General features: G+C 55.5%; 1 protein-coding gene across 2 annotated transcripts in view; it reads right to left on the reverse strand.

Moving 5' to 3' along the window:
• The window catches only part of INPP5A (inositol polyphosphate-5-phosphatase A), a 182,828-nt gene that overhangs the window by 46,500 nt on the left and 112,181 nt on the right, over positions 1-24,147 (reverse strand). For both annotated transcript variants that reach the window (XM_045809422.2, XM_045809424.2), the window contains exons 5-8: positions 21,019-21,082; positions 10,724-10,827; positions 4,071-4,123; positions 2,217-2,336 (exon numbers count right to left, since the gene is read on the reverse strand). In XM_045809422.2, the coding sequence (XP_045665378.2) occupies positions 2,217-2,336; positions 4,071-4,123; positions 10,724-10,827; positions 21,019-21,082 (341 nt within the window). The remainder of the gene's footprint in view (positions 1-2,216; positions 2,337-4,070; positions 4,124-10,723; positions 10,828-21,018; positions 21,083-24,147) is intronic.

Consider the following 24,147-nt stretch of genomic DNA (forward strand, 5'->3'; position numbering starts at 1 on the left):
ACAGAAGGTTGCACACGTGGCACTGAGTGCGTCTGGGTCTTCACCTGGGCTTCCGGCCACCAGCGCCGGGGCACGGCGAGGCCAGGCTGCCGTGCCACGTCCGCCCGGGTCTGACGCCATGGGGAGATGAAGCTGGGACCAGGCAAGCTCCCCTCTCAGGAGCCTCCTTGCTGTCTCCCCGCGTCCCCACAGAGCACGGCAGACAATGCTGCCAGAGGTTCCCAACGCCGTGAATGGGGCACTGTTGGTGGCAGCGTCCATTCAAAGGGCCAGCGTGGCATTGTCCTCCCAATCGGCAGAGCAGAATGCAGTCTGCTGGTGGCTGCCAAAAGGTTAGCCGTCCCGATGAAAGGACAGCCCGTTATTCACCGCTCCTACAGAGCTGCCCTTTGTGCTGCGCGGCCCAGCCCTGCACGGTGGAGGTCCGGATCTGCGGCTGGCTGAGCTCCCCACAGAAGCGATTCATGGGAATGCAAAGTCGCAAAAAAGTGCCCCGAAACCCAAAGGCTGCTTTCCCGGAGGCCACGGAGGAACGGCAGTGTGGGGCAATGACACGTTTTAATGGCATACCCCACTGACAACCTGACTACAGTCACCAAGACCAGACTGCTCGGGGTAAGTCCTGGCCCCCAGACTCCGCGGGAGGTCCCGGCAAGCAGGTGCAGCCAACACGGAACCTGTCCGGCCGGAAGACCCACACGTGGCCGTGGCTTGGAGCAGGTCCTGGCTCCTGGGCCGTGGGCTTGCTGTCCGCCCACAGCACTCCAGCCAAGCAGCTCAGTGTGGGGAGCCAGCCCGTGGCCCCCTCGAGGTGAGCCCTGCCCAGAGGGCTGCTCCCTCACACCCGATGCACCCGCACATCCCTGTCTTCCTGGCCCCCGACAACTAGACGGCCGGGCCAGTGCCCACCCGAGTGTCTCGACCTGCCTGGGCAGTTCCCACAGCAGGCGTGGCGCTGCGGAGGCCTGCACGTTGGGGGGTGGGCTTGGGTGAGAACTGGAGCGGGGGAGCCCTGCCGCGGCCGACATGCTGGGATGCAGCGCCAGGACCCACCCAGCGTGCCCAGACCTCAGGCCCTCTATGCCCCTGCAGTACCCCAGGCGTCAGTCCTACATCTGAGCCCGGCTCAGCCTGGGCCTGGGAGGCCGGGTGAGGCCCCAAAGTGCAGCCAACTCAGAACCCGCAGGTTGTCCTGCACGGTGCAGGAGAAGCAGCAGAAGCAACCAGACCTGTGTCTTCCATGCACGGTTCCTCCGTGTGCACCTGGCAGGTGGCAGCAGGAGCCAGGGTCTCTGGGGTGAGGGCCACCATCCCAAACCTGACAGCACAAGGTTGAAAGCCAACTCCATGCCCTGGCGCATGGGTGGGGTGGGGCACGGCCCCCGGGGAAATTTGAGATTGCCTGGGCAGAAATGGGGAGACCCTGTCTGGTAGTGACAGCTCTCCCAAGGCCAAGTGGGTCGCTGACACCCCTTAGGCCGTGGAAGCTGGCAGGGAAAGGCCTGATCGGAGGCCCGGGCAGAACAGCACAGCCCCATGGCCTCAGGCGGCGAGGCTGACCCTGAGCAAAAGGTTCACGTGCAAACCAAGAGGGATGCTGGTCCAGGACCACACATACCCTGTTAATCACAGTGCGAGGGGCTGCCTTTCCTTCCCAGATGCCCACCAGCCCTGACCCTGTGGAAGGTCACACAGCGTGGTCACAGACGGGTGGCAGGCCTCATGGGGTCCAGGGTGGGAGGCCCTGAAAACCAGCCAAGAGAGAGTGCGAGGAGCAGAGGAGTGAGGACAGGCTGGCTGGAGCGGGGGCAGGAGGGGCACAAGGCCACGGGACCCCCGCCCCCGGGGCCCACGGCCCTGGGCCGAGGGGAGGCGGAGCCAGGGGAACTGAGCCCGTACGGCCACAGCCGCTCCCAGGTGCCCAGACCCCGAGCCCAGCAGCGCCATGGGAAGGCCCGCCTCTGACCAGCAGAACGTGGTGTCTCCGTATGCTCGCCCAGCTTCCCCACAACCCGGGAGGGAGTCAGGCCCCCCACCCTCGGGTCTGCCTGGCAGAGCCTGCTCAAACCTTGGGACCAGGGCTGGGATTTGGGGCAACATTTGCAAGTTTTGTATTTTGGCAAACAGGAAAATAACAGATGAAGACAAGCGACTTACAAGAGAGAGAACCCAATCCTTGGAGGAGGTGGGCGGGAGGGGCCGCGCGCAGCACCTACCGGTCGAGCACGTAGCCCAGGGCCTTGTGCCGGATCCCCGAGTACACCGAAGGGCTTGTTTCCCATGCGACCAGATTGGAGGCGTCATGAAAAAGGTGGATGTTGACCAAGTCGAAGGCACTGTGGGGACAGGACAGACGGTGACGGACGGGTGGCGCTATAGGGTACCTGGCGTGGCCCAGCTCCGCGGGGCAACAGGGGGCCAGGGCCCGAGGGTTACAGTGGGCAGCACGGCCCGCACCCCCTCCTGTCCTACTCGGCCGCTCCAGGCCCACCCAGAGCACGTCCCCTGCCTAGACAGAGGGGGACACACACGACCTCAGGGTCAGTCTTTAAATACATCCGGCCAACTGAGAAGGGGCTGTTTCCTGCCAAAGAAAAAGATGTGACGTGATTGCAGAAACTCTCCTCAAGCTAAGAGGATGAAGGAGGAAGGAGGATGAGAACAGGAGGGAGGAGGAGGAATTACAGGAAGGAGGGAAGGAGAGGAAGGAGAAGGAAAAAGAGTGAAGGAGGGAGGAGGAGGGAGAGGGAGGAGGGGACGGAGGGAAGACAGAGAAGGAGAGAGGAGGGAGGGGAGGAGGGAGGAGGAGAGAGACAGGAAGAGGGAGGAAGAGGCAGCAGACTCTGGGCCCTGGACCCCGATCACGGGTAGCTGGTGGTGTGGCCGATGCCACCTGGAGCCCATCAGCTGCTCCCCGTGGGGCTGTGACCCCAGAGGAGGGGCACGAGGTGGTTCGTTCCACTTGTGAGAAGCCACCAAACTCACAGTCCCCTGGAGGCCCTCAGGGAGACCCTGCAGCCCTCCTGTGGGAACCTGCTCGGCTGGGACACACGTAGTGAGGCCAGAATTCAGCGGTCAGCCTTCCCACCCCACGGAGAGCCCCTGGGCATCGCTGCAGACGCGTGGCCTCACACGGGGGTCTGCGTGGCGGCACAAGCATGCCACGGTTGTCACAGTGCCAGGACTGCCGGGCCCAAGACCCCGTGAGGTGCGTGTGCCGGCTCACGACCACGTCCCGGGGCGGCGGAGGGTAGAGGAGGCAAATCTGCTCATACACACAGTGACCCGAAGGGCCCCCTCCTGGTGCCCACCCTGCCATGGCCCCTCCCACACTGTGCCGAGGTGGCCGGCCAGGCGTGAGCGAGGGCAAAGGGCACTGACTGGATTCTGTCAGAGTCTGGGGCTCTGCCTGAGGCTCCTTCGCCCCCCCCTGCCCCAGGGAGAGCCGCCGGAGGCCCTGGGGAGGGCACTGTGCCAACCGCGAGGGTGGCCGAGGGCCCGCCCGGGACGGGACGCAGCAGGAGCTCACTCAGCGCCCCCACCCCTGTCTGGACGTGCCCTCAGCTGCCAGAAGGCCTTCCCGTGGCCACTTACGGGACACACGTGGCTCTAGGACCCTACGACCCGTGGTCCCGGGGGTTCAGGTGAGGAGAGCAGGTACAGGGTTTCTGAAGATTCTACGGAGGCAGCAAGGGTGGGGCCGCCCCAGACGGAGAGCCAGCCCGCAGGCAGGCCAGGCCCTGGAGTCCGACTTGGGGAGGGTCTGCCTGCCCTGTGCCCACTCACAGTGCCTACTGCAGCTGACCGTGGCCGGCGGAGGGCCGCCTGGGCGGCACTCGGACGCTCGTGCCCTCGGGAGGGGGCGGTGGGGCCTGCGTTGTGCCCACGCTGGGACCCCGAACTTGGGGACTGGGCAACAGTACTGTGTCCCACAGAGTCTCCGAGACAAAGTGGGCCAGAGTGCTGGGCAGCTTGTGCCGGGACGTGCAGCCACGTCACTGGTACAACACACAAAAGCTAGGGAAAATGCTCCAATTCAGGTGAGCTAACAGTCCCCACAATAAACGTACCAGTCTGCAACACACCATCTTGTCCGAACGAAGCCTTTTCTCGACCATTTGCACTGAAAAACAAACAGGATGCACAAATCAGCCAGTTTCAAAGAGGAAGGGGACAGACACACAACTCACAACCAGGGGGCACCCAAGATGCTTTCCAATCAGGAAAAGCAACGTCCACCCTTCCGCTGAAGGCCTTCTGCTCAGAACTGAAGCGCGCCTCGCGAGGGCAAGCGTCCCATGGGAAGCTCACCAGAGCGCCTCACGCTCGGTGCACAGGAGGGAAAGGAATGGAACGACGTGACCAGGGCTGTCTTCTAGGCTGCCGGGGGAGGACGCCCAGGCCGAGCAGAGGATGGCCTGCACACGCCCACCAGCAGTCCGGACCTGGAGGGAAGTGAGCGTGGCCACCACGAAGGCCCTGTGTGGAGCCACCCGCCAGCAGCTCCACGGCTGGTGCCACCGAGCGCAAGAGACACGCTGGCCCCTGGCGGACGACAGCCTGTCAGCAGAGGAGGGCGTCGGACCACAGAATCCCCAGATTTACTTCTGCTACGCTTTCCCTAAGAACAGCCTGTGTTCTAGACGCTGGGAGAAGGGTCCCTGGTTTCCCGCGCCCCTCTCTTGCTGGTTCGAGGGGACGTGAGGGGCGGGAAGCCACACCTGCACCTTTTCCAGAGCTGCTTTGCCAGCAGGAGAGACACACGCTGTGCTGACCTCTCCCTCGTCTGGCACAGGTGACCGTCTCATCCACCGTGCTCAGGCCGGCAGGGAAGCTGGTGTCGGACGGTGTCATGCAGCCCCACACAGGAGCCACGGCCAGCTGGGCCATAGAGCTCGGCAGAGGCTCCGTGTTGTCTGGATTCACTCCATTTCAACAGCCACGCTGGACGGGCAGCTCGCAGCCCAGGCAGTGGGAGTGGGGTTCCTGCTCGCATGCCCTCCAAGCCTGAGGAGACACTAGGGAGACCTCCCTGAACCCCCGGTTTGCAGACACTCGAAAGCAGGATGGAAATGTGCAGTTCCCCCGAACCCCAGGGGCATGTCCTTCTGTTGTCCCGGCAGGAGCAGCTCGGTGGGGACGGAGGACAACACGGGAGGAGGAGGACGGGGGGGAGGGGATGGGAGGGGGAAGAGGGGACGCGGGGGATGAGGAGCACGGGAAGAGGAGGAGGAGGATGGGAGGACGGCCATGGTGACACACGTGTCCTCAGGGGCCTGGGCTCACGGTGCCCATGGTAACCATGTGGACCCACGGTTGAACGCTGATGGAAAGTGCTCCCTGGGTGAGTCCACACTCACAGGGGCTCTAGACACTTCAGTGATGATTCCTTATTTAATGAGAATAATTCGGTGGCTAAAACCCCCTGCTTGACCCCACATCGCCCTCAGCGACTGTCCCACTGTTTCCTCCCTCATGACCAGCTTCACAAAGTGTCCAGCGAGGTTCCTATGGTGACGCCCTGCTTAGTGGGGGGAGCCGTCTTCAAGGTCACCATGACCTCCAGATGCAAACCCTGCAGCCTGGAGTCTCCCACCACCACACGTCCACCGTGTACCAACCTCCGTGCCGCCGCCGCCGCCGCCGCCAAGCTCACCAGGCTGAGCCCAGTGCCCACTCCTGGCCCTGACCTGGGCTTTCCCGCGTCTCATGCAGTCGCTCACACTCACTCCTTAGGCTGTGGTCTTTGCTCTCCCAAGGCACCTGCAGGGCCCGGTGCAGGTGTGGGAGGAGAGGACGGGGGCACCCCACCCTGCTTCCAGAAGAGCAGCGTGGCCGGGACAGATGGGTCACGTGAGACCCCACGCCCCAGCCCAGCGCCCAGTCACGCTGCCGAGACCCCAAGCTGAATTTAACCCGACCACCACGGATCTCAGTGCACTAAAATTGGGAGGCATTTGTGAATTTATTAACCAAAAATTAATGATTGTTCTCAATTGTCAATCACGTGTTAAGTAAGGTCTCTCTGTGTGTGCACGCGTACCTTCAGTAACCCTGCGTGTGCGTATTTTTTTTTAGACATTTAAATTGTCCACAATAACGGAGCATTGTTTAACATTATTAATACAATACGCACAGAGAACACGGGACAACGTGTTACTTTTTTATATAATATATATTTGTAATAGCCGTAATTTTAGGATTCTAACTAGATTTAAGATTTTTAACTACATTGCAAATAAATCTCTAAAAAGTTTAACAATGTAACTTATTACACCCAAATATTTTAACTAAATGTTGGTAAAAATAGGTTACCTCTGAAGTAAGTTCATCCTTACAATTACAAATCTGTTTAGGCTGCATTTCCAAGTAATGTCTCAGGATGAAAAGTGGGGCTACAGCCTGTGGCAGCCTGACATGTGGGAGCCTGGACTCTGCGGAGATTGCATGTCCCTGGGCGTCACTGGGCTGCACTGGGGGTCCTTCCAGAAACCGCCTTCCTCACCGCTGGTGTGCCCCACGCCCTTCCACCTGAGGGCCAGGCAGGTGGTCATGGCAAGCTGCCAGATTCACGGTGAAGAGCCAGGGCTGAGCACGGTCACCTGGCTGAGACCACGAGCTCCTCGCAGAAAGAACCACACTGGAATTTCCCTAAGCCACTTGCCCAGACCATCCGTTCCCTACTGTGGCTGAGTCCTGAACAGGGACGCTCACCTGGGCCACGCTGGGCAGGGCGGGGCCAGGAACACAGCCCAATCATCAGAAGGGCAAGTGGCTGTCCGGTGAGGCTTCCCTGCATACATCCTAGCGGAAATGCACACGCACACACACGACATGCACCCACAGCTGTCCTGCACCCAGGAGGGAAGGAGAGGGGAGCCGATGTCTCCGTCACAGGCTGGGGTTCCCTGTTTCATTCCATCCACGTTCCATCCATGAAACTTTCTGGTCACCAGGCACCTTCCGAAACTTCCCAGGGGGTGACCGCACACGGGCAGCGGTGGCCGGCTGCCCACCCTGCTTGCAGAGAGGCTGGCACCACGGAATGAAACCACGTCACGCCGGGCGGGGGGGCTGTGCCACATCGCTCACCTTGCAATATTAAGTCCCTGCTCAGACCCCCTGTTAATAGGATTCCTTTAGCCAGCAGATGGATGGTGAATGCAAGATGGTTCATCCACTAAAGGATGGCATAAATCAGCACGGAGAAAAGGGAGGCTGCGGGGAGGTGATCAGCACGCAGCCTTGCCCGTGAAAGGCCCGCTCTGGAGCATTAGTGAAATTAATCCATCTTTCATAAGAGCTTGGAGCAGTCCCTGTGATCTATGGTAACAACCAATTTCTCACTACGGGCAAGAGGAAAAAAATGCCTCGGTCCTGATCGACTACACAAATCTGCTTTTTAAAAATGGTCTCCCATTATCTGGAGTGGTGCTCCCAGAGGCAGCATGTGAAACTCATGCCGAGCCAAAAGCACCCATAAATCAGGAGAGAAAGTTTTGTTAGTTTTCTGTGCAGTGGGCTGCAATTATTTGGGATTGCATTACGGCTCATCATGGTAATCACATTTAGATGACCCTTCAGTGACAGTAATAAAAGAACAGAAATCAAGCTTAGACTAATTCCCTCCCCCAGACTGTGTTCAAATAAAGCTAAAGGATTGGCTCAGAGGCACGAGAGCAGGTCTGGCGCTGGGCGGGCACGTGCCCCATAGCCCCGCCCGCGTGGCATCCCCAGGCCCTGCCTGGCCACGGCTTCAGTGGACACACAGACTGCTGCACACCTGAAAAACACGTTACGGATGGGACACTAGAAGCGTCAGTATTGCTGTTAAATAAGTCTTCCTTCTGTTCATTAAGCCACACTCACTTCTGCCACAACCACAGGTCAACAGACACGCGGACCAGACACAATTTCTAACACGGCAATATCACATCAACGTGAGGGAGGACGGTGACCCCAGGAAGGCCGGGGCCGCTGCTCTGGGGGTCACCTGAGTCCCAGCAACACAGTGCTCTCCAGTAGAGAGACTGGGGTTTGCCCAGTGACACCCTACCTTTCCCTGCAGAAAACCCTTCTCTTGCCTGTGGATGGGACCATGGTCACCTTGGACCCCCCACACTTCTCCCACAGGAGAGAACCGGCGCTGGCTGTCAGCACCCCCCACGGAGCCACCAGCACCTCACGGACAGTGCACTCGCCACAGACACTGAGGCCCTGGGAGCATCTGCCCTCTGGGGGGTGTGCAGGACGTGGGACACCATAGCTAAAGCCCCAGACTTTATCTGACCCACCCCCGCGCCAATCCCAAGTCTCCTCACCCACGTGGCCTGGGCCAGCGGAGGGAAGAGTCGGGATCCGAGGCCAGGCCATAGGGTCGCACGTATGCTGTGGTCTAGGGAGCCAGTCTTTGCAGATGCCGGGCCCAGAAGACAGCCTGAGGGCCGGGGAACAAGGAGCTCCTCAGAAGGAGGCCTGCCGTCCTGCCGGGACAGACAGAGCTTTGGGGGCCGGGGGGGCTCAGCAGGCGTCTGACTCCTCCGTGAGGCATCCTCTGTGGGGCACTGCCTTGCTCTCTCCTTCTTCTGGTGCCCAGAGGGACGTGGCACCTGCCACGGAGGCCTCTTCTCTGGGAGCATCACAGATCATGGCTGACTGACTCCGGGGGCCTCAAGGGACCTGGGCTCCGAGGATGAGGACGAGAGGGCCCAGTGGTGGCAGGAAGAGGGACCCGGGGGGTGAGCACCGCACGCAAGGTGTCCATCACACAGGGAGTGATCGGCGCATGTCCTGCCCTCGGGATGAGTGTCAGCCGTGCAGCAGACAGCAAGCCCCCACTGCATGGAGCGCAGCCTGGAGAAGCCGTGCCCAGGCGCCTGCGGGCTCCCCCTGCATACACAGAGGCTCTGCTCGGCTCTTCCGCGTGGATGGTCATTCAGTCCTCAGCAAGTGCCGGTTCACAGCCTTCGGGCGGCCGGATGCGGCCAACAGACGGCACTGCTGGAGGTGGCCTCGGACATGCCCCCAGCCTGTCCTCATGTCACCACCCCTGCTGGTCCCCCACAGTCCTGCCTCTCCCAGGTGCACAGCCCCTTGTGTCCACCCCTCCGGGGCACACCCCAGCCAGCCGCCAGACGCAGGTGAGTGCCCTCCTGGGCTGGGACGTGCTCTGGGCTGAGAACGGAGGAGCCTGGTGACCCCGGGTCTCTGGCACAATCACTCAGGCTGACGAAACAGAGCAGGAGAGGCAGCTAAGAGCAGCCCGGGGGGCTTCCCAGCCACTGGGTGCCTTGGGATGCCCCTGTGGGAAGACACTGGGATCCCTGCCCCCAAACCTGCCCGAACACCTGTTAGAGCCTGCTCTCCCCCTGCTGTGGATGGCCCCCGGCTCTCTCCAGCCCACCGTCTCCACTAGGGCCCGTGGTCACTTTCAGTGGCCTCGCTCGGCTCTGAAGCCGACTCTGTGGCCCTTGGCATCTCCAAGGGACAGCAGCCCTGGATGGATGTTCAGGGAAGCTTGCCAGGATTCACCCAGCTGCTTCCAGAGCCTTCTGGCCACACTGCAACATCAAGAGGAGCGGGGGACAGCGGGGGCTGGGCAGCCAGGGCAGAGGCCGGCCCCCTGACACTGTGTCCTTGGCTCAGGGACGAGGGATGAGGAAGCTGTGCCCATCCTTCACAGTGGCGGCCACAATTCCCTCCCCCTGGGCCTGGGTCATAAACAAGTTAATGCAGTGTGGCCTTGCTGAAATCAGCTCCAAGTGCAGGTGGGCGTCTCCGCAGACGGTGGGCAGTCCTCGCGCAGGAGGGACCCGGTGGGGCCATCCTTCCTGCACTGCGCCGACCTCCACTGTGGGGGGGAGGTGGGCCACACGGGCCTGTGCGCACCCCATCCTGATGCTTCACTCACAGACACACACTCCACCATGACTTCACAGATGACAGAAGGGCACGGTGAGCAACTCTGGGTCAACGCGTGAATCATACAGGGGTAGCAGACCCCGCAAGCTGGCGTCAGTTTACTGAGAACACCTGAATCTAAGACTATCTGCGCAGCGTGATGACTGCATGCAAATAATCGAACCGCACAAAAATGCACCAAAACCGGTGGAAATCCATCAGCATGTCCTGGTGAACTATGTCTGCGCGACAGGCTGTGCTGTCCACGAGCTCCGAGCTCTGCGGTGCAGGCACCCCCAGGACACGGGGAGGGGCGCCCTCGGCTCCGGTTCCCGACCGTGCCTCTGGCTGGCTGCACCCCCAAGGCTCTACCTGGGAGACGGGCAGAGGGCCCACCCAGCCTTCCCAGGGAAGACACCCCCGCGTGCCCCAGCGGCCTGCGCACGGCAGCATCACTGGCCAGATCGATCTGCTCCCATCTGGTGTTTGCTGGGAGGCCCCTGGCCTCTCCAGGCCCCACGATGAACTGATGATTATTTTCCTACCTCTTGTGGGGAAGGTTCCTTTGCCTGGAAATGATGGTTAGAAAATGTGGTGATTTGTGTAATGACAGACACCGCAGGTTCTCGGCCCCTATCGAAGAGCACCCAGATGGACCCACGTGGGCCTGAGAACGCCCCAGAAAGACCGCTGCTGGTTCACGTTGGCAGCCAGGACGGGACCCCTCCCCTGAAACACGAGGCCTTCAGCTCCTACGTGTCCTCACTCCTGAGGCGCGCACTCGGTGGTCGGTGTGCCGGGGTGGCCGGCGGCCGGGACGCACCTCGGGAAAGTAGTCCTGTGGAAACTTCTCCTTCTCCAGCATGGGTGTGCTGTCCAGCGTGTCCGAGTAGATCTCTTTGCCGGTGACTTTTTTATACTTCTTGGCTGGAAAAGAGCAGAAGGGTGACGTGAATGACCTCACGGCTGCGTCCCCCCAACAAGTGCGGCCCGCGGGGAGCGTGGGGGCCCCGGGTGGGAGCGTGGGGGTCCCCCGGGACGGGGAGGACCCGCTGCTCCAGGGGACGACGGTGGCTCATAAATTCCCACTCCACGACCTGGAGCCTGACACTCCACTTCATTATCCCCTAAGAGCTTCTAGCCTGCAGATTTACAAGGGCTAATTGGCACCCTCTGTTAAAACTGTGAATATATTTAGGACGGCTGCAGAATGGCCGTTCACTCATACCTTAATACGAATTTACTTAATAACATCGATTTCCTCCTTACATGCAGCCGACATCACTCATGTCCAGGAAAAGCAGTTTTTCTGGGAGGCTGAGACACAGCAAATACGGGTGGGCTGCTCCCCAGACCCCGCGCCTGGGCTGATGCCCCCGCAGACAGGGCTTGGTCTAGTCCTTTCACACCCAGGCCCAGGCCCTTCTTTCTACCAACGGGTCACCCCACACCGATGGTGGGGTCTCACGAGAAGCCCCCACAACATACCACGCAGGGAGCTCGGGCAGCAGTGGGCCCAGATGGCTGGGGGCCTGCTCCTGGGCCGGAAACACCTGGCACCAGGTGAAGCTCCTGGCAGTTAAGGGACCACCGGGGCACAAGGGATGAAGTCTGCTATCTGTTTCTGTGGGGGTCATGCACCCTGTCCCACGGCAGCTCACACCTGCAGCTCCTGGAGCGCCACGGGCCCCACAGACCCACTGATGCGGGTGGAGAGCAGGAATGAGGTATGTGTGCAGTGTCTTGGGACAAAGCTCTGGCCACTGCGGGTTTGGGGGGAGAGTGAACCCCAGGTCAAAGCAAAACACCAGCAGGTAAGGACTCTGATAATCCACCCCACCAGCAGGAGACGGGATGAGACGCTTGGGGACTGAGGGAACTCAGGACAGAGAGTGACATGGAGCCATCCCCCAAATGCAGAGCTGCATGCTCCCTGTGCCCACTGTCCCTCTGGTCTCGTTCCCAAACACGGGGACGATCACTGAGCTGACTGGTGCATGTGGTTCTGAAGCTGGTCCCCTGGTGTCCCCTCACCAATCACCATGGCCTCCAGAGGTCCATGGGGGGACGCAGAACAAACCCCATTAGCCAGGAGGCTGGTGGCAGGAGGCATGTGGGTACAGCGTGTGTCAATGAACAAGTGACCACCACCTGGCCGTGATCCCATTTCCGACACCCACTGCCACTGGAAACGGTGCAGAAGTGTGTCCATCACGGGAGCCACTTCCTGGAGCCGCCCATCCATGTCCGTGGACGGACAGCATTTATCAAACGCCAGCCCGTGCACCGCCACCATACCGGGGAGGGGGCAGTGCGAACGCCCATGTGAGGAGGCTGCGGGCCACCTGCCCCAACACAGGAGGGCTCCGCAGAGGAGCTAACCACGCCTGGGGGAGGGTGGCCTATGCATCCCACCTGCAAGGTGACGGTTCTCTCTCCGCGGTCCCAGCCTGCAGTGTGGGCTCCCTGATCACCTCCTCCCTTCCCACCCTGGGCCTTCTCTAGCCCCCTCCTCGCCACCGGGTCCCCAGCACAGGCCCAGCTCAGCCTGGGCTCTCCTGGGCTCTTCCTCCAGCGGTCAGCACCTGCAGCCAAGCCTGAGTCATGACACCAGGCTGCCGGGGGCACCCGTCCCTGGGCTGCAGGGGGTGGACGCCCCCAGGACAGACGCCCACGGTCCTCAACGAGCCACACGGTCTGCAGCGCTCTGCATCAACGGAGAAGGGGAGAAGAGACTTTCGCGGGGAGGTACTTCTGCTTCAGATGAAAACCCTCATCGCCTTAAGAAGAGGAGACTGGGGAGCAGGAGCAAAAGGAGGCCTTCGTGCTTTGTTAAAGAATAGACTTTATTTTTAGAGCAATTTTGGGAACAAGAACACTTGAATGGAAAGTACACCGCCCTCCCCAACAGTCTGTCCTGCTGCTGACATGTCGCATTAGCGCCTACGGCACACTGTTAAGTCATTGAAGTCCGTACCGGAGCTCAGGGCTCCCTGTGTGTGCTGTGCGTTCCCGGGGTTCGGACAACCGCGCCGTGTCCACGAGCCTTCGCCCATTCACCCCACCCTCCCCAGCCTCTGCAACATGGACCATTTACACCCTCTGTCTCCCACCTTCCCGTAAATGTCCTCTTGTCGCCAACACGCTGCAGGGAGCCTTTTCCGCTAGCTTCCTCCACTCAGAAATACGGGTCTAACAAGGTTCTTCTGTGTCTTTCTGTGGCTTGACGGCTCCTGTCACTTCACTGCTCTGTAATATTCCACTGTGTGGATGGACCACAGTTTGCTTATCCATTCACCTAGAAAGGACATATTCTGGTTCCTTGCAGTTTTTGGTAATTATGAATAAAGATATTATAAATATTTCTGTAGGTTTTTGTGTGGACCTAAGTTTTCAAGTCCTGTGGGTAACACGCCAAGCAGCATCATTGCTGGACTGTGCAGTAAGCCTATGTTTAGTCTGTAAGAAACTGCCACGCCCTCCACAGTGGCCACACCACGTTGCACCCCCAGCAGCCGTGGGTGGGAGCTCCTGCAGCTCCACACCCTCCTGGCCTCTGGTACCGTCTGCGCTCCGGATGGTGGCTGTTCCAGCAGGTGCGTAGTGGTGTCTCCTTACACGATACGGAGCCTATTTTCACGGTTTTGCCATCTGTACATCTTCTTGAGTGAGATGTCTGCTGAAATTTTTGGCTCATTTGTTAATTGGATTGTTTTCTTATTGTTGAGTTTTAAGAGTTCTTTGCATATTTTGGATAATCAGATGTGTCTCTTGCCAATGTTTTTCCTCCAGTCCGTGGCTTGTCTTTTTATTCCCTTAATAGTGTCTTGTGCAGAGACTTTTAACTTTAATGAAGTCCAGCACATCAATCTTCCTCATGGACTGCCACGTTGTATTTAAAAAGTCATCACCAAACCCAAAGTCACCTACAGTTTCTGTGTTACCTGTCAGGCATTTTACTTTCATACTTTATACTGAGGTCTATGATTTGCTTTTAAATTAACTTTTGTGAAGGTGTGAGGTCTGGCTCCAGGTTATTTTGCGATGGACATCCAGTTGTTCCAGCATCATCTCTAAGAGAGATCATTTTTGCTCCATTGTGTTGCCTTTGCTCCTTTGTCAAACATCAGTTGACTGTATTTATGGGGGTCTATTTCTGGGCTCTACTCTGTTCTGTTGATCTTTATGTCTATTTTTTTCACCAACACAACAATACTGTCTTAATTACTGTAGCTTTTACAGGGAGTCTTGAAGTCGGGTAGTGTCAGTCCTACAACATTGTTCTTCTCTTCCGATATTGGGTTGACTATTCTGGGTGTTTTGTCTCTCCATGTCAACTTCGGAATCAATTTGTTGATGTCTACAAAGTAACTTGCCAGAATTTCCATTAAGATTGTACTGAATTAATGGATCAAGCTGGGAAGAGCCAGTATGTTGACAAGACTGAGTTTTCCTGTCCATGAACATGGGATACTGCTCCACTTACTTTGATCGTCTTTGATTTCTTTTCAGCAGAGTTTTCTAGTTCTCCTCATATTCATCTTGCACATATTTTGCTAGATATATTTCTAAGTATTTCCTTTGTGTGTGTGCTAACATAAATGCTATTTTGTTTTTAATTTCAAATTCTACCTATTCGTTGTTGGTATAGAAAAGCCACTGACTTTTGTATATTAACCCTGTATCCTGCAACCTGGCATATTTGTACCAGTTTTTGTTGTTGAGGGTTCTTTTAGATGTTCTACATAATCATGTTGTCTGAGAACTAAGAGTTTTATTCCTTGCCACCCCCCATCAATAAGCCTTTGACTTCCTCTTCTTGTCTTAGTGCACAGCCAAGATTTCTGGTGCAATGTGGAAGGGAAATGGTGAGAGCGGACACCCCTCTTTAGGAGCAAAAGCGTCTAGTCTCTCGCTGTGACGTGTGACGTGAGATGCAGGGTTCTCCGGCTGTTCTTGACTAAGTTGAAGTAGTTCTCTAGTCCTAGCTTGCTGAGACTTACCATGAACAGGCGTCAGACTTAGCCAAATACCTGTTCTGCATCCACGGACATGATCGTGCGGTTTTCTTCTTTAGCTTGTTGATATGATGTATTACATTAATTGATTTTCAAATGTAGAACCAGTCTTGCATACCTGGAATAAATCTCAATTTGTCATGGTGTGTAATTCTTCTCACACACGGTTGAATTCAAGTTGCTAATGTTATGTTGCAGATTTTTGTATTTTATGTTCATGAGAGATACTGGCCTATAGTTTTCTTTTTCTGTAATGTCTTTATTTGGTTTTGGTATTAGGTAATGATGGTCTCACAGAACGAGTCAGAATGTTTTCTTTCTGCTTCTATTTTCTGGAAGAGATTACAGAGAACTGGCATAATTTCTTCCTTTAAAGTTTGGTAGAATTCACAGTGAAACCATCAGGCCTGGTGCTTTCTTTTAAGAAGTTTATTAATTATTGATTCAATATCCTTAATAGATAAAGGCCTATTCAGATTATCTAGTCCTCCATGTATGAGTTTTGGTCGATTGTATTTTTCAAGGAATTGGCTCATCTAAATCATTCAATTTATAGGCACAGACCTGTTCACAATATACCTTCATTGTCCCTTTAATGTTCGTAGCGTCAGTGGTGATGACCCCTCTCTCATCTCTACTATTAGTAATTTGTATTTTCTTTTTTTCTTGGTTAGCCTGACAGAGGTATATCAATTTTATTGATCTTTTCAAAGAATCAGCTTTGGGTTTTGTTAATTTTCTCTATTGAGTTCCTGTTTTCAATTTCATTGATTTATGCTCTAATTTTTATCATTTCTTTTCTTATGATTTGGATTTATTTTGCTCTTCCTCTAGCTTCCTAAGGCAGAAGCTTAGATTATGGATTTTAAATCTTACCTCTTTTCTTTTTTTTCTTTTTCTAAAGATTTTATTTATTTATGTGACAGAGAGACAGCCAGCGAAGAGAGGGAACACAGCAGGGGAGTGGGAGAGGAAGAAGCAGTCTCCCAGCAGAGGAGCCCGATGTGGGACTCGATCCCGGAACGCCGGGATCACGCCCTGAGCCGAAGGCAGACGCTTAACGACTGCGCTACCCAGGCGCCCCAAAATCTTACCTCTTTTCTAATACATACATTTGATGCTACAAATGCCTTGCTTTCACTATATGCCACAAATTTTGATAAGCTGTATTTCATTTTCATTTAGTTCGAAATATTTTTAAAATTTCTCGAGACTTATTCTTTGACTCATGTGTTACTTAGAAGTGTGTTGTTTCATACCCAAGTGTTAAAGTAAAAAACAAATAGAGATCAGCCTTTAAAGTTCCCAGAGCAGACAAAGCCAGTTTAGTCATACAAACAAAGCTGAAATTAGCTTATTTTGCAAGACTAACTTAAACTGGGTCATTCCTTGCTTATGCCTCCAAAAATCAAGAGGAACACTTAAACTGTTTCCCAAGGTTGATATGAGGTAACCACTAACCAATTCCCATCATTTAAGAGAATTCTAATATCATAACCAATCACTACGAAGAATGAAGTCACTGCCTCCACACCCCATGAGTCGTTTTAAAACAACGTACCGCAGACCCCACTGCATGTTTTGGTTTGAATGCCTGGCTTTGCAAACAGCCTTGTTGGTGTGTACACAAGCTTTTACTAATTCTTACTTCAGTGACTCACTGATTTTACTTCTGTTATTTCTGAACTTCTGACACAAGTATTTTGGGATTTTCTAGCTATCTTTCTGTTACTGATTTCTAGTTAAATTCCACTGTGGTTCAGGAGTATACTGTCTATGATGTCTGTTCTTTTAAATTTGTTGAGGAGTATTTTTCCGCCCAGAATGGGGTCTACCATGGTAAATGTTCCATGTGAACTTGAGAAGAATGGGTGTTCTCCTCTTGTTGGAGAGAATATTCTATAAATGTCAATTAGAGCCCGATGACTGATGGTGCTGTTGAGCTGAACTATGTCCTGACCAGTTCTCTGCCTACTGGATCTGTCCATCTCTGATAGAGGGCACTGAAGTCTCCACCTGTGACCAGTGGATTGATCCATTTCACCTGGAAGCTCTATCAGTGTTTCCCTTGTGTGTTGTGGTGCTCTGCTGTTTGGTGCATACACGTTAAGACCTGTTAATGTCTTCTTAGAGAACTGACCCCGTCATCGTTATGTAACAAATAGCCTTCTTTATGACCGTTAACTCTCCTTGCTCTGAAGTCTGCTGTGTCTGAAATTATCATCGCTACTCTGGTGTTCTTTTGACTCGTGTCAGCATGGTCTCTCTCTCTCCCTCCCTTTACTTTTAGTCTTGATGTGTCTATGTATTTTAGGTGGGTTTCTAGCAGACAACACAGAGTTGGGTCTTGTTTTTGAAGCGCTCCGACAGCTTATGTCTAGTAACTGGTGAATTTGTTCCACCGACATCTAAAGTGATAGAGTTGCAGTACGATGCTCCATACCAGCACCTTCTCCATCTGTCGCCTTTGTTTCCTGTGTCTTCCCCTCTCTTTCTGTAGACTTCTCTGGCTTAACTGAGCATTTTATATGACTGCATTCTCTCTCCTCTGTTATTAGCATGTCAACTGTATTAGCATGTCAACTTTAAAAACTGTCAGTGGTTGCCCTAGTTGGCCCTAGTTTACAGTTGCCAGCGCAGCAAGTCCACGTTCACGTCGCACCGTGTTCCCCCACAGGAAGTGCGGGTTCCCTGCCCCTCCCTCCCGTCCCCCCCAGCATGGCCGCTATTCGTCTCATCGTCCACAAGCTACAGTCACCCGCCATGCTGTTGTTATTCACACTCTGAACGAAGTTATCTGTCAGATGAAGAATAACAAGAAATGAGCTATTTTACCTTCATTTACTCCTTCTCTTATGCTCTTTCTTTCTTAATGTAGATCTAAGCGTCTGACCTATATTGTTTCCTTTGGTCAAATAACTTTTACCATTGTTTTGCAAGACAGGTCTACTGGCAACAAATCCCTCAACTTTTGTTGGTCTGAGAAAGTATTTCTCTTTAACTTTTGAAGGATAACTTTGCTGGCTACAGAATTCTAGGTTTTTTCTTCTACCAAGAGACATATTTCACACCACTCTCTTTGCTTCCATGGTTTCTGAAGAGAAGCTCAATGTCTTCTCATCCTTGTTCCTTTTCTAGGTCACCCCCCAACCCCCATCCCTGCTTCTTTCAAGGTCTTCTCTTCATCTCAGGCTTTCTGCAGCTGGCACAAGACATGCTTAGGTGCAGGTTACTGGCACTTGTCCGCTCGGTCATCTAGGAGCTTTCTGGACCTATGGCTTGGTGTCCATGATTAATTCTGCAAAATTCTGGGCCATAACTTCAAATATTTCTCGTTCCTTTCTCTCTTCCTTTCCCTGCTGCTGTCAATCCGTGCATCCTCCTCGCCTTCTGCACGTGGCTCACAGTGCTGGGACATCTTGTTCTGCTTTGTGTCTTCTTTTTTTCTCTTTATTTTTTCAGTTTGGAAACTTTTCAGTGACACCCTTCTGGCCCCAGGCTCTGTCTTCAGCCATGTCCAGGCTGATGAGCCTGTCAACGGCCTGGGGCAGTTCTGTTACAGTGTTCTTTATTTTAAGCTTTTCCTTTTGATTCGTAAGAGTTTCTGTCCTGACTCTGTTGCCCACCTGCTCTTGTGCGCCGTCCGTTTTCCCCTTAGTGCCTTCGGCATATTAATTACAGTTACCTAAAATTCCTCATCTGATGGCTCCAAATCGAGGCCACATCCGTCTGGCTCCAAGGCACACCTGCTCTCTTCACACTGTATCTTCTTTCAGCTTGGCTTATAACTTTTGGTTGAAAGCAAAACATGAATAATTGGAAAAAGGAACTGAGGTACACAGGACTTTCCTATGAGGCTCTGTGTTTATCTGGTGAGGAGCTGGGCTGTGTTTCCTGTCGGAGCTCAGAGGATAACATATCCTCCCATGTCCTAGTCTTGTCTCCTCTGTTGTCTTTGTGCTCCTGTGAGACTCCTTCTTCAACAGAGGCTGAGCTTGGCAGACTCTCCGCCATGACACCTGCTGTGATGATGGGCACTGTGGCTGGGTGGAGTAACACTGCTCTACAGCCCGGTGGCCCTGCCTTGGTCCCTCAGCCAGCATGAGTCCAGGCTGCAACCTTCTCATGTGTCCTCAGCACCATGGCCCTCCTCAAGTACAACAGCAAGGCCAGCAGAGGCCGAAGCTGCCCACCTGCCTCCCCCAGGCCTGTTGGGCAGCTCTGGTGACACGGCTGTCCTCAAGGGCAGGCCTTTCAGGAAGAACAAAGGACTCTGGACACACTTCAAAACAGCTCCTTCCCTCTCCCTCTGCCAGAAGCACGAGGGAGTTTTTCTCCAATCTTCACCAGGACAATATGGTGGGGCTCCTGCAGCCAAAGCTCACCAGAGGGAGGGGGACAGCCTTGGGGGCACACTTCTCTTTCAAGCCTCCAGCTTTCCGCACCCCTTCCCCCGCTGCTCCCTCCAGCGCCAGCTCCCGGAGGCCGTGGCTCTCAGGATCCGTCTGCCTGTCCCTCCAGCGTGGGAGCTGCACCAGCCCTGTGGCCTCGCTTCTGTGCGGGATCTGAGACTCGCCCCGCTCCCTCTGCGCAGCCCCACCCATGCTCTTTAGGTGTCGGACCAGACACGAGCATCCCTTGAACCCTTTTCATCCACACCTTCTGGGAGTCATCAAATTTCTAACTGAGGACTAAATTCAGGTTATTTCTTCTTAAAAAGTTTATTCAAACTTTTCACAAAATTGAGACTGCTTCTGCTGTAACTTAATTCAAAGCGTAAGCGTGAGCCTTGAGGAGCAGGGGCCAGAGTTTCCACTCCTAAGACCCGCCATGCCCGAGCCCCGCCCCCGCACTGGAGGGCAGCAGTGAGGCCCCGTCTGGCCCCCGGCACGCCCCGAGAAGCAGCGCATCCTCCTGCCACAGACGCGCTCAGGGCACAGTCGCCACCACCGTCTCCGCTGTCATCACTGACAACGTGGGGGCCCTCAGAAGGTCTGCTGGAGCCCAATGTTCATCTAACGTACAGTTTCAAAGAAACCACAGGCCAGCGGGGTACGTCATGATCAAATGCGCATGGAACTGGCGATTCAAAGCAAGGGACAAGTTCAGGAGTCCGGCTACGTGCCTAAGCTCGAAGACAGCTCGTCAGAAGCGTGACCCCGTTCTGTCCGGCTCCACCTGGAGCGCGCTGTCCGAGCACCTCCCCCTGCCCCTCTCGCCCACAGCCCCGCTGCTGGAGAACACAACCCACGGGTGTCCCATGTCCATTAACATCGCAGGGACAATGGCCTCTGGCCTGTCTCTCGCCAGGTTTGTGAGGCTACTCCCAGCAAGTTCCTCGGCAGAGAAGCCACGTGCTTCTGTTTAAACCGTGTAAAGAACCCTCAGGCAACAGGGCCAGTGAATAATCATCCTGTTGGCTGGAATCCTGCTCCTAACATCCGATGAAATCACTACTCAAGCAATTTAGGGAAGACTGCTTCTGCATTTCCGAAGAGGCGATCTGTCTCCTAAGCGAGCAAAGATAATGAATCTGAACAAAGTGACATAATTAGTTGCTCTCCACAGTTATTACGACGTCAGTGACACCTCAAATTGATGTGGTCTGGCTCGGCAGCCGACACGCCGTCAGAGGACTCGCGTGTGGCGGCTGCGGGGGCTGCGGGGGCTGTGTCGCCGGGCTCCCGTGTGCAGAGACACAGAGACAAAGGCTGTGTCTCCAGGAGCGCGGCACGACCCTCCTCGACACAGCACTCGTGCCGGCCCCGCAGCGCGGGGCGTTTCACCTCGGCCGCTAACACCGGCTCTAGTCAAAGACACCAGCCTCTGTGCGGCCCTTCATTTTCTCCCGTTTGGTATGACACGAGACCGTCCCCTCGTCCCCGCGACCGCGCTGTAGGAGAGCCCGGGTCAGCGGCCGGCTTTGCCCTGGGAGCAGGAGGGTGTGGGGTGGGGTCGCAGCGGGAACGCCGCCTGGAACCCAGAGCAGCCGGAGTGCCAGGTGTGCCCAGGAGGCCCCTGGTTCACGGCTGCGACCCTCGCCCAGGGATGCGGGGCGGGGTGGGGTGAGCCCAGCCAGGGAATCCCAGGAGAGTCTTACCTTTAAAGTCAAACTGGTAGATGTTTTTTAAGGATTCATGAAGGAAATAGAAGCTTCCTAATGCCTGCAAAGCAAAAAGAGAGACCGAGTAAGAGGCCCGCCTGGGGGCAGCTGGAGAGCAGCGTCAGTGATGAACGAAAGCTCTTGTGAGCTAGAACTGAGCGTAACTCATCAGGGCTGAACCACGGTCACTGGGACCAGACGTCAGCCGCACTTACCACCACAGATAAGGCCCTTCCCCTGACAGGGGTGCACACTCCAGCGCGGTCTCACCTCGCTGTGAGCACCGGGGTCCAGTGCGAAAGGCTCAGACCCCGGCCCCGTCCTCGCCGCACGCTGCACCCGCCCGCCCGGGGCTCCCAGCAGCAGCACCCCACCCCGGCCCACTCTGCCCACCTCGTCCTCCTTCTCCACGTGGGGCTGCAACACCGCTCCCCGCAGAGCTGCCCGGCCCAGCCCCATCCGTGGGCTAACTGTTCTGGGCAAGGGGGTCCAGTCCTGCTCTCCACACTCAGGGAAAGGCAAAACTGCAGAGGCCAGGCTGGGGGTGGGATGCCACCAAAGGAGGGCTGCATGGGACCCCTGACACGAAAGTTACCAGCTGTTTATCTGAAATTCAACTCGGTGTTTTCTATGTGCCTATGTACACACACACAATGGGTATGTGTGTTCCTGTGCGAGTAGACGTAATGTGTGTGTGCAAATGTGTGCATGCATGCATACCCGTGCATATGTATACGTGGACAGGTAACACACGCGTGTCCATGTGTGTATATCTCTGTGTATGTGTGCGCATGTCTGTATGTATATACCTGTGTGCACAAGCATGTGTCCGTGTGTCTGTGTGTATGTGTACGCTCATGTAGGTGTACATATGAAAACCCACGTGTATGTGCGTGCACGTTTGTATATCTGTGTGTATGTGTGCGCACACATGCACGTTTACATGCAAACACGTGCACATACACATAGCGCGTATTTGTGTCCACACAGATACAGATATGTATGTGTCCATATGTACGCATGGATACTTTATTCTTTTGCTGAACCCGGCCACCCCAACAAGGGAGCTGGGGAGACTTCAGGCAATAAAGACGCCCTACAGCCAGATCGCGGTGGTGGTTACAAAACCACACACTTGTCAAAATCCACGGACCTCTACCCTAGAAGGGGTGAATTTTACTGTCTGTAAATCATACTTTTATAAGTCTGACTTATACAGACAAGCCGTGTCCTCCTGGAGCTCCCACCCCATGGGACAAGATCAAGCAGGGAAAAAAGGATGGGGCAGTGGAGCCAGCAGGGCCTTTGGCTGAACCACTGAGAGGCGAGGGTGTGGACGTGAGGCAAAGCGGCAGGCCAGGGCACGGCGCATGGGGGCTAGCTGAGCAGGGACGCCCATCTGCGACCAAAAGCAGTCAGTCCATACCAGGCAGGGCCTCACTGGAAGGGAAAACTGAAGCCACTGGTGGGGTTCTAACCCCTACTTTTCATTCTGCAGTTCAGTCCTGGAGGCTAAGGACGTGAAGAGCGGGGGGGGGGGCGGGGGGGGGGGAGATGGGCAGACAGGGAAGGGCTGGTGTGCAGAAAGCTGGACAAACAGGACCATGACGTGGGTGCCTCTCACCCAGATTCCCAGCTGCCAGCACCCGCCACACACACTCCCTCTTCCTGGGTGTGTGCGCACACATGCACACATACACATGCGTACACACACACGCAGAGACGTGTGCACGCATGCCCACACATGCACACAGCACGCACACATACACATGCACACATACACGTGTGTACATGCACACGCAGAGACGTGTGCACGCACACCCACACATGACACAGCACGCCCACATACACATGCACACATACACGTGTGTACACGCACACGCAGAGACGTGTGCACGCACGCCCACACATGACACAGCACGCCCACATACACATGCACACATACACGTGTGTACACGCACACGCAGAGACGTGTGCACGCACGCCCACACATGACAGCACGCCCACATACACATGCACACATACACGTGTGTACACACACACACGCAGAGACGTGTGCACGCATGCCCACAGATGCACACAGCACGCACACATACACATGCACACATACACGTGCGTGCACGCACACTCAGAGACGTGTGCACGCACAGCCACACATGCACACAGCACGCACACATACACATGCACACATACACGTGTGTACACGCACACGCAGAGATGTGTGCATGCACGTCCACACATGACACAGCACGCATACACATGCACACATACACGTGTGTACACGCACACGCAGAGACGTGTGCATGCACGCCCACACATGCACACAGCACGCACACATACACATGCACACATACACGTGTGTACACGCACACGCAGAGACGTGTGCACGCACGCCCACACATGCACACAGCACGCACACATACACATGTAGACATACACACATACACACATACATGTGCACACACGCACACGCACAGATGTGTGCACGCATGCCCACACATACAACATGCATGGGTGGCAGAATCATTTGAAAACAGCTGCCGACCCCACAACCCTTCACTCCTGAACACACTGCAGTGTGGATCTCCTGGTCAGAATGTTCTCCTTTATAACCACCAACTATTATCTCTGCAGAAAACGGGCAGTGATGCCACAGATCACCAATATCGAAGCCCAGACCAACGTTCCCAACCCCCATGCCCCCATGCCCATCCTCCACCCCTGCCGCTTCCCCACTCCCAGTCTGACCTGGGGCTTGGAGGGGTGCTGGCTTCCACACGGAAGGGCTGCCTGGTGGGTGTGGTGGGAGGGGGATGGAGGGGCACAGTGCAGGCAGCCCACATCACCCTCTTATCTGGGTGACAGCCTGCTGCATGCTCCCCGTGGCCCCCAGACTCAGGGGTGCTCCGCTGGCTCCCACGTGCCAGGCGTGGCTGTCTGCATGCCTTCCAGAGGACACCAGGATGCCCAGGACACCAATTAGTGCGGACGGTGGGTGCAGGGGGTGTTGTGTGAACTGGGGCACACATGCTGACCCCACAGATTTCAGCAGTCTTGAGTTACAGTTCCTGGCAGGGTTCCCATGTCCTCGCGCTACATTCTAAGCCATCCCGCCAGGGCTGGCTG

This window comes from Ursus americanus, chromosome 6 (genome assembly GCF_024610735.1).
Source record: "Ursus americanus isolate L20-20 chromosome 6, mUrsAme1.1.p, whole genome shotgun sequence".
Lineage (NCBI taxonomy): Eukaryota > Metazoa > Chordata > Mammalia > Carnivora > Ursidae > Ursus > Ursus americanus.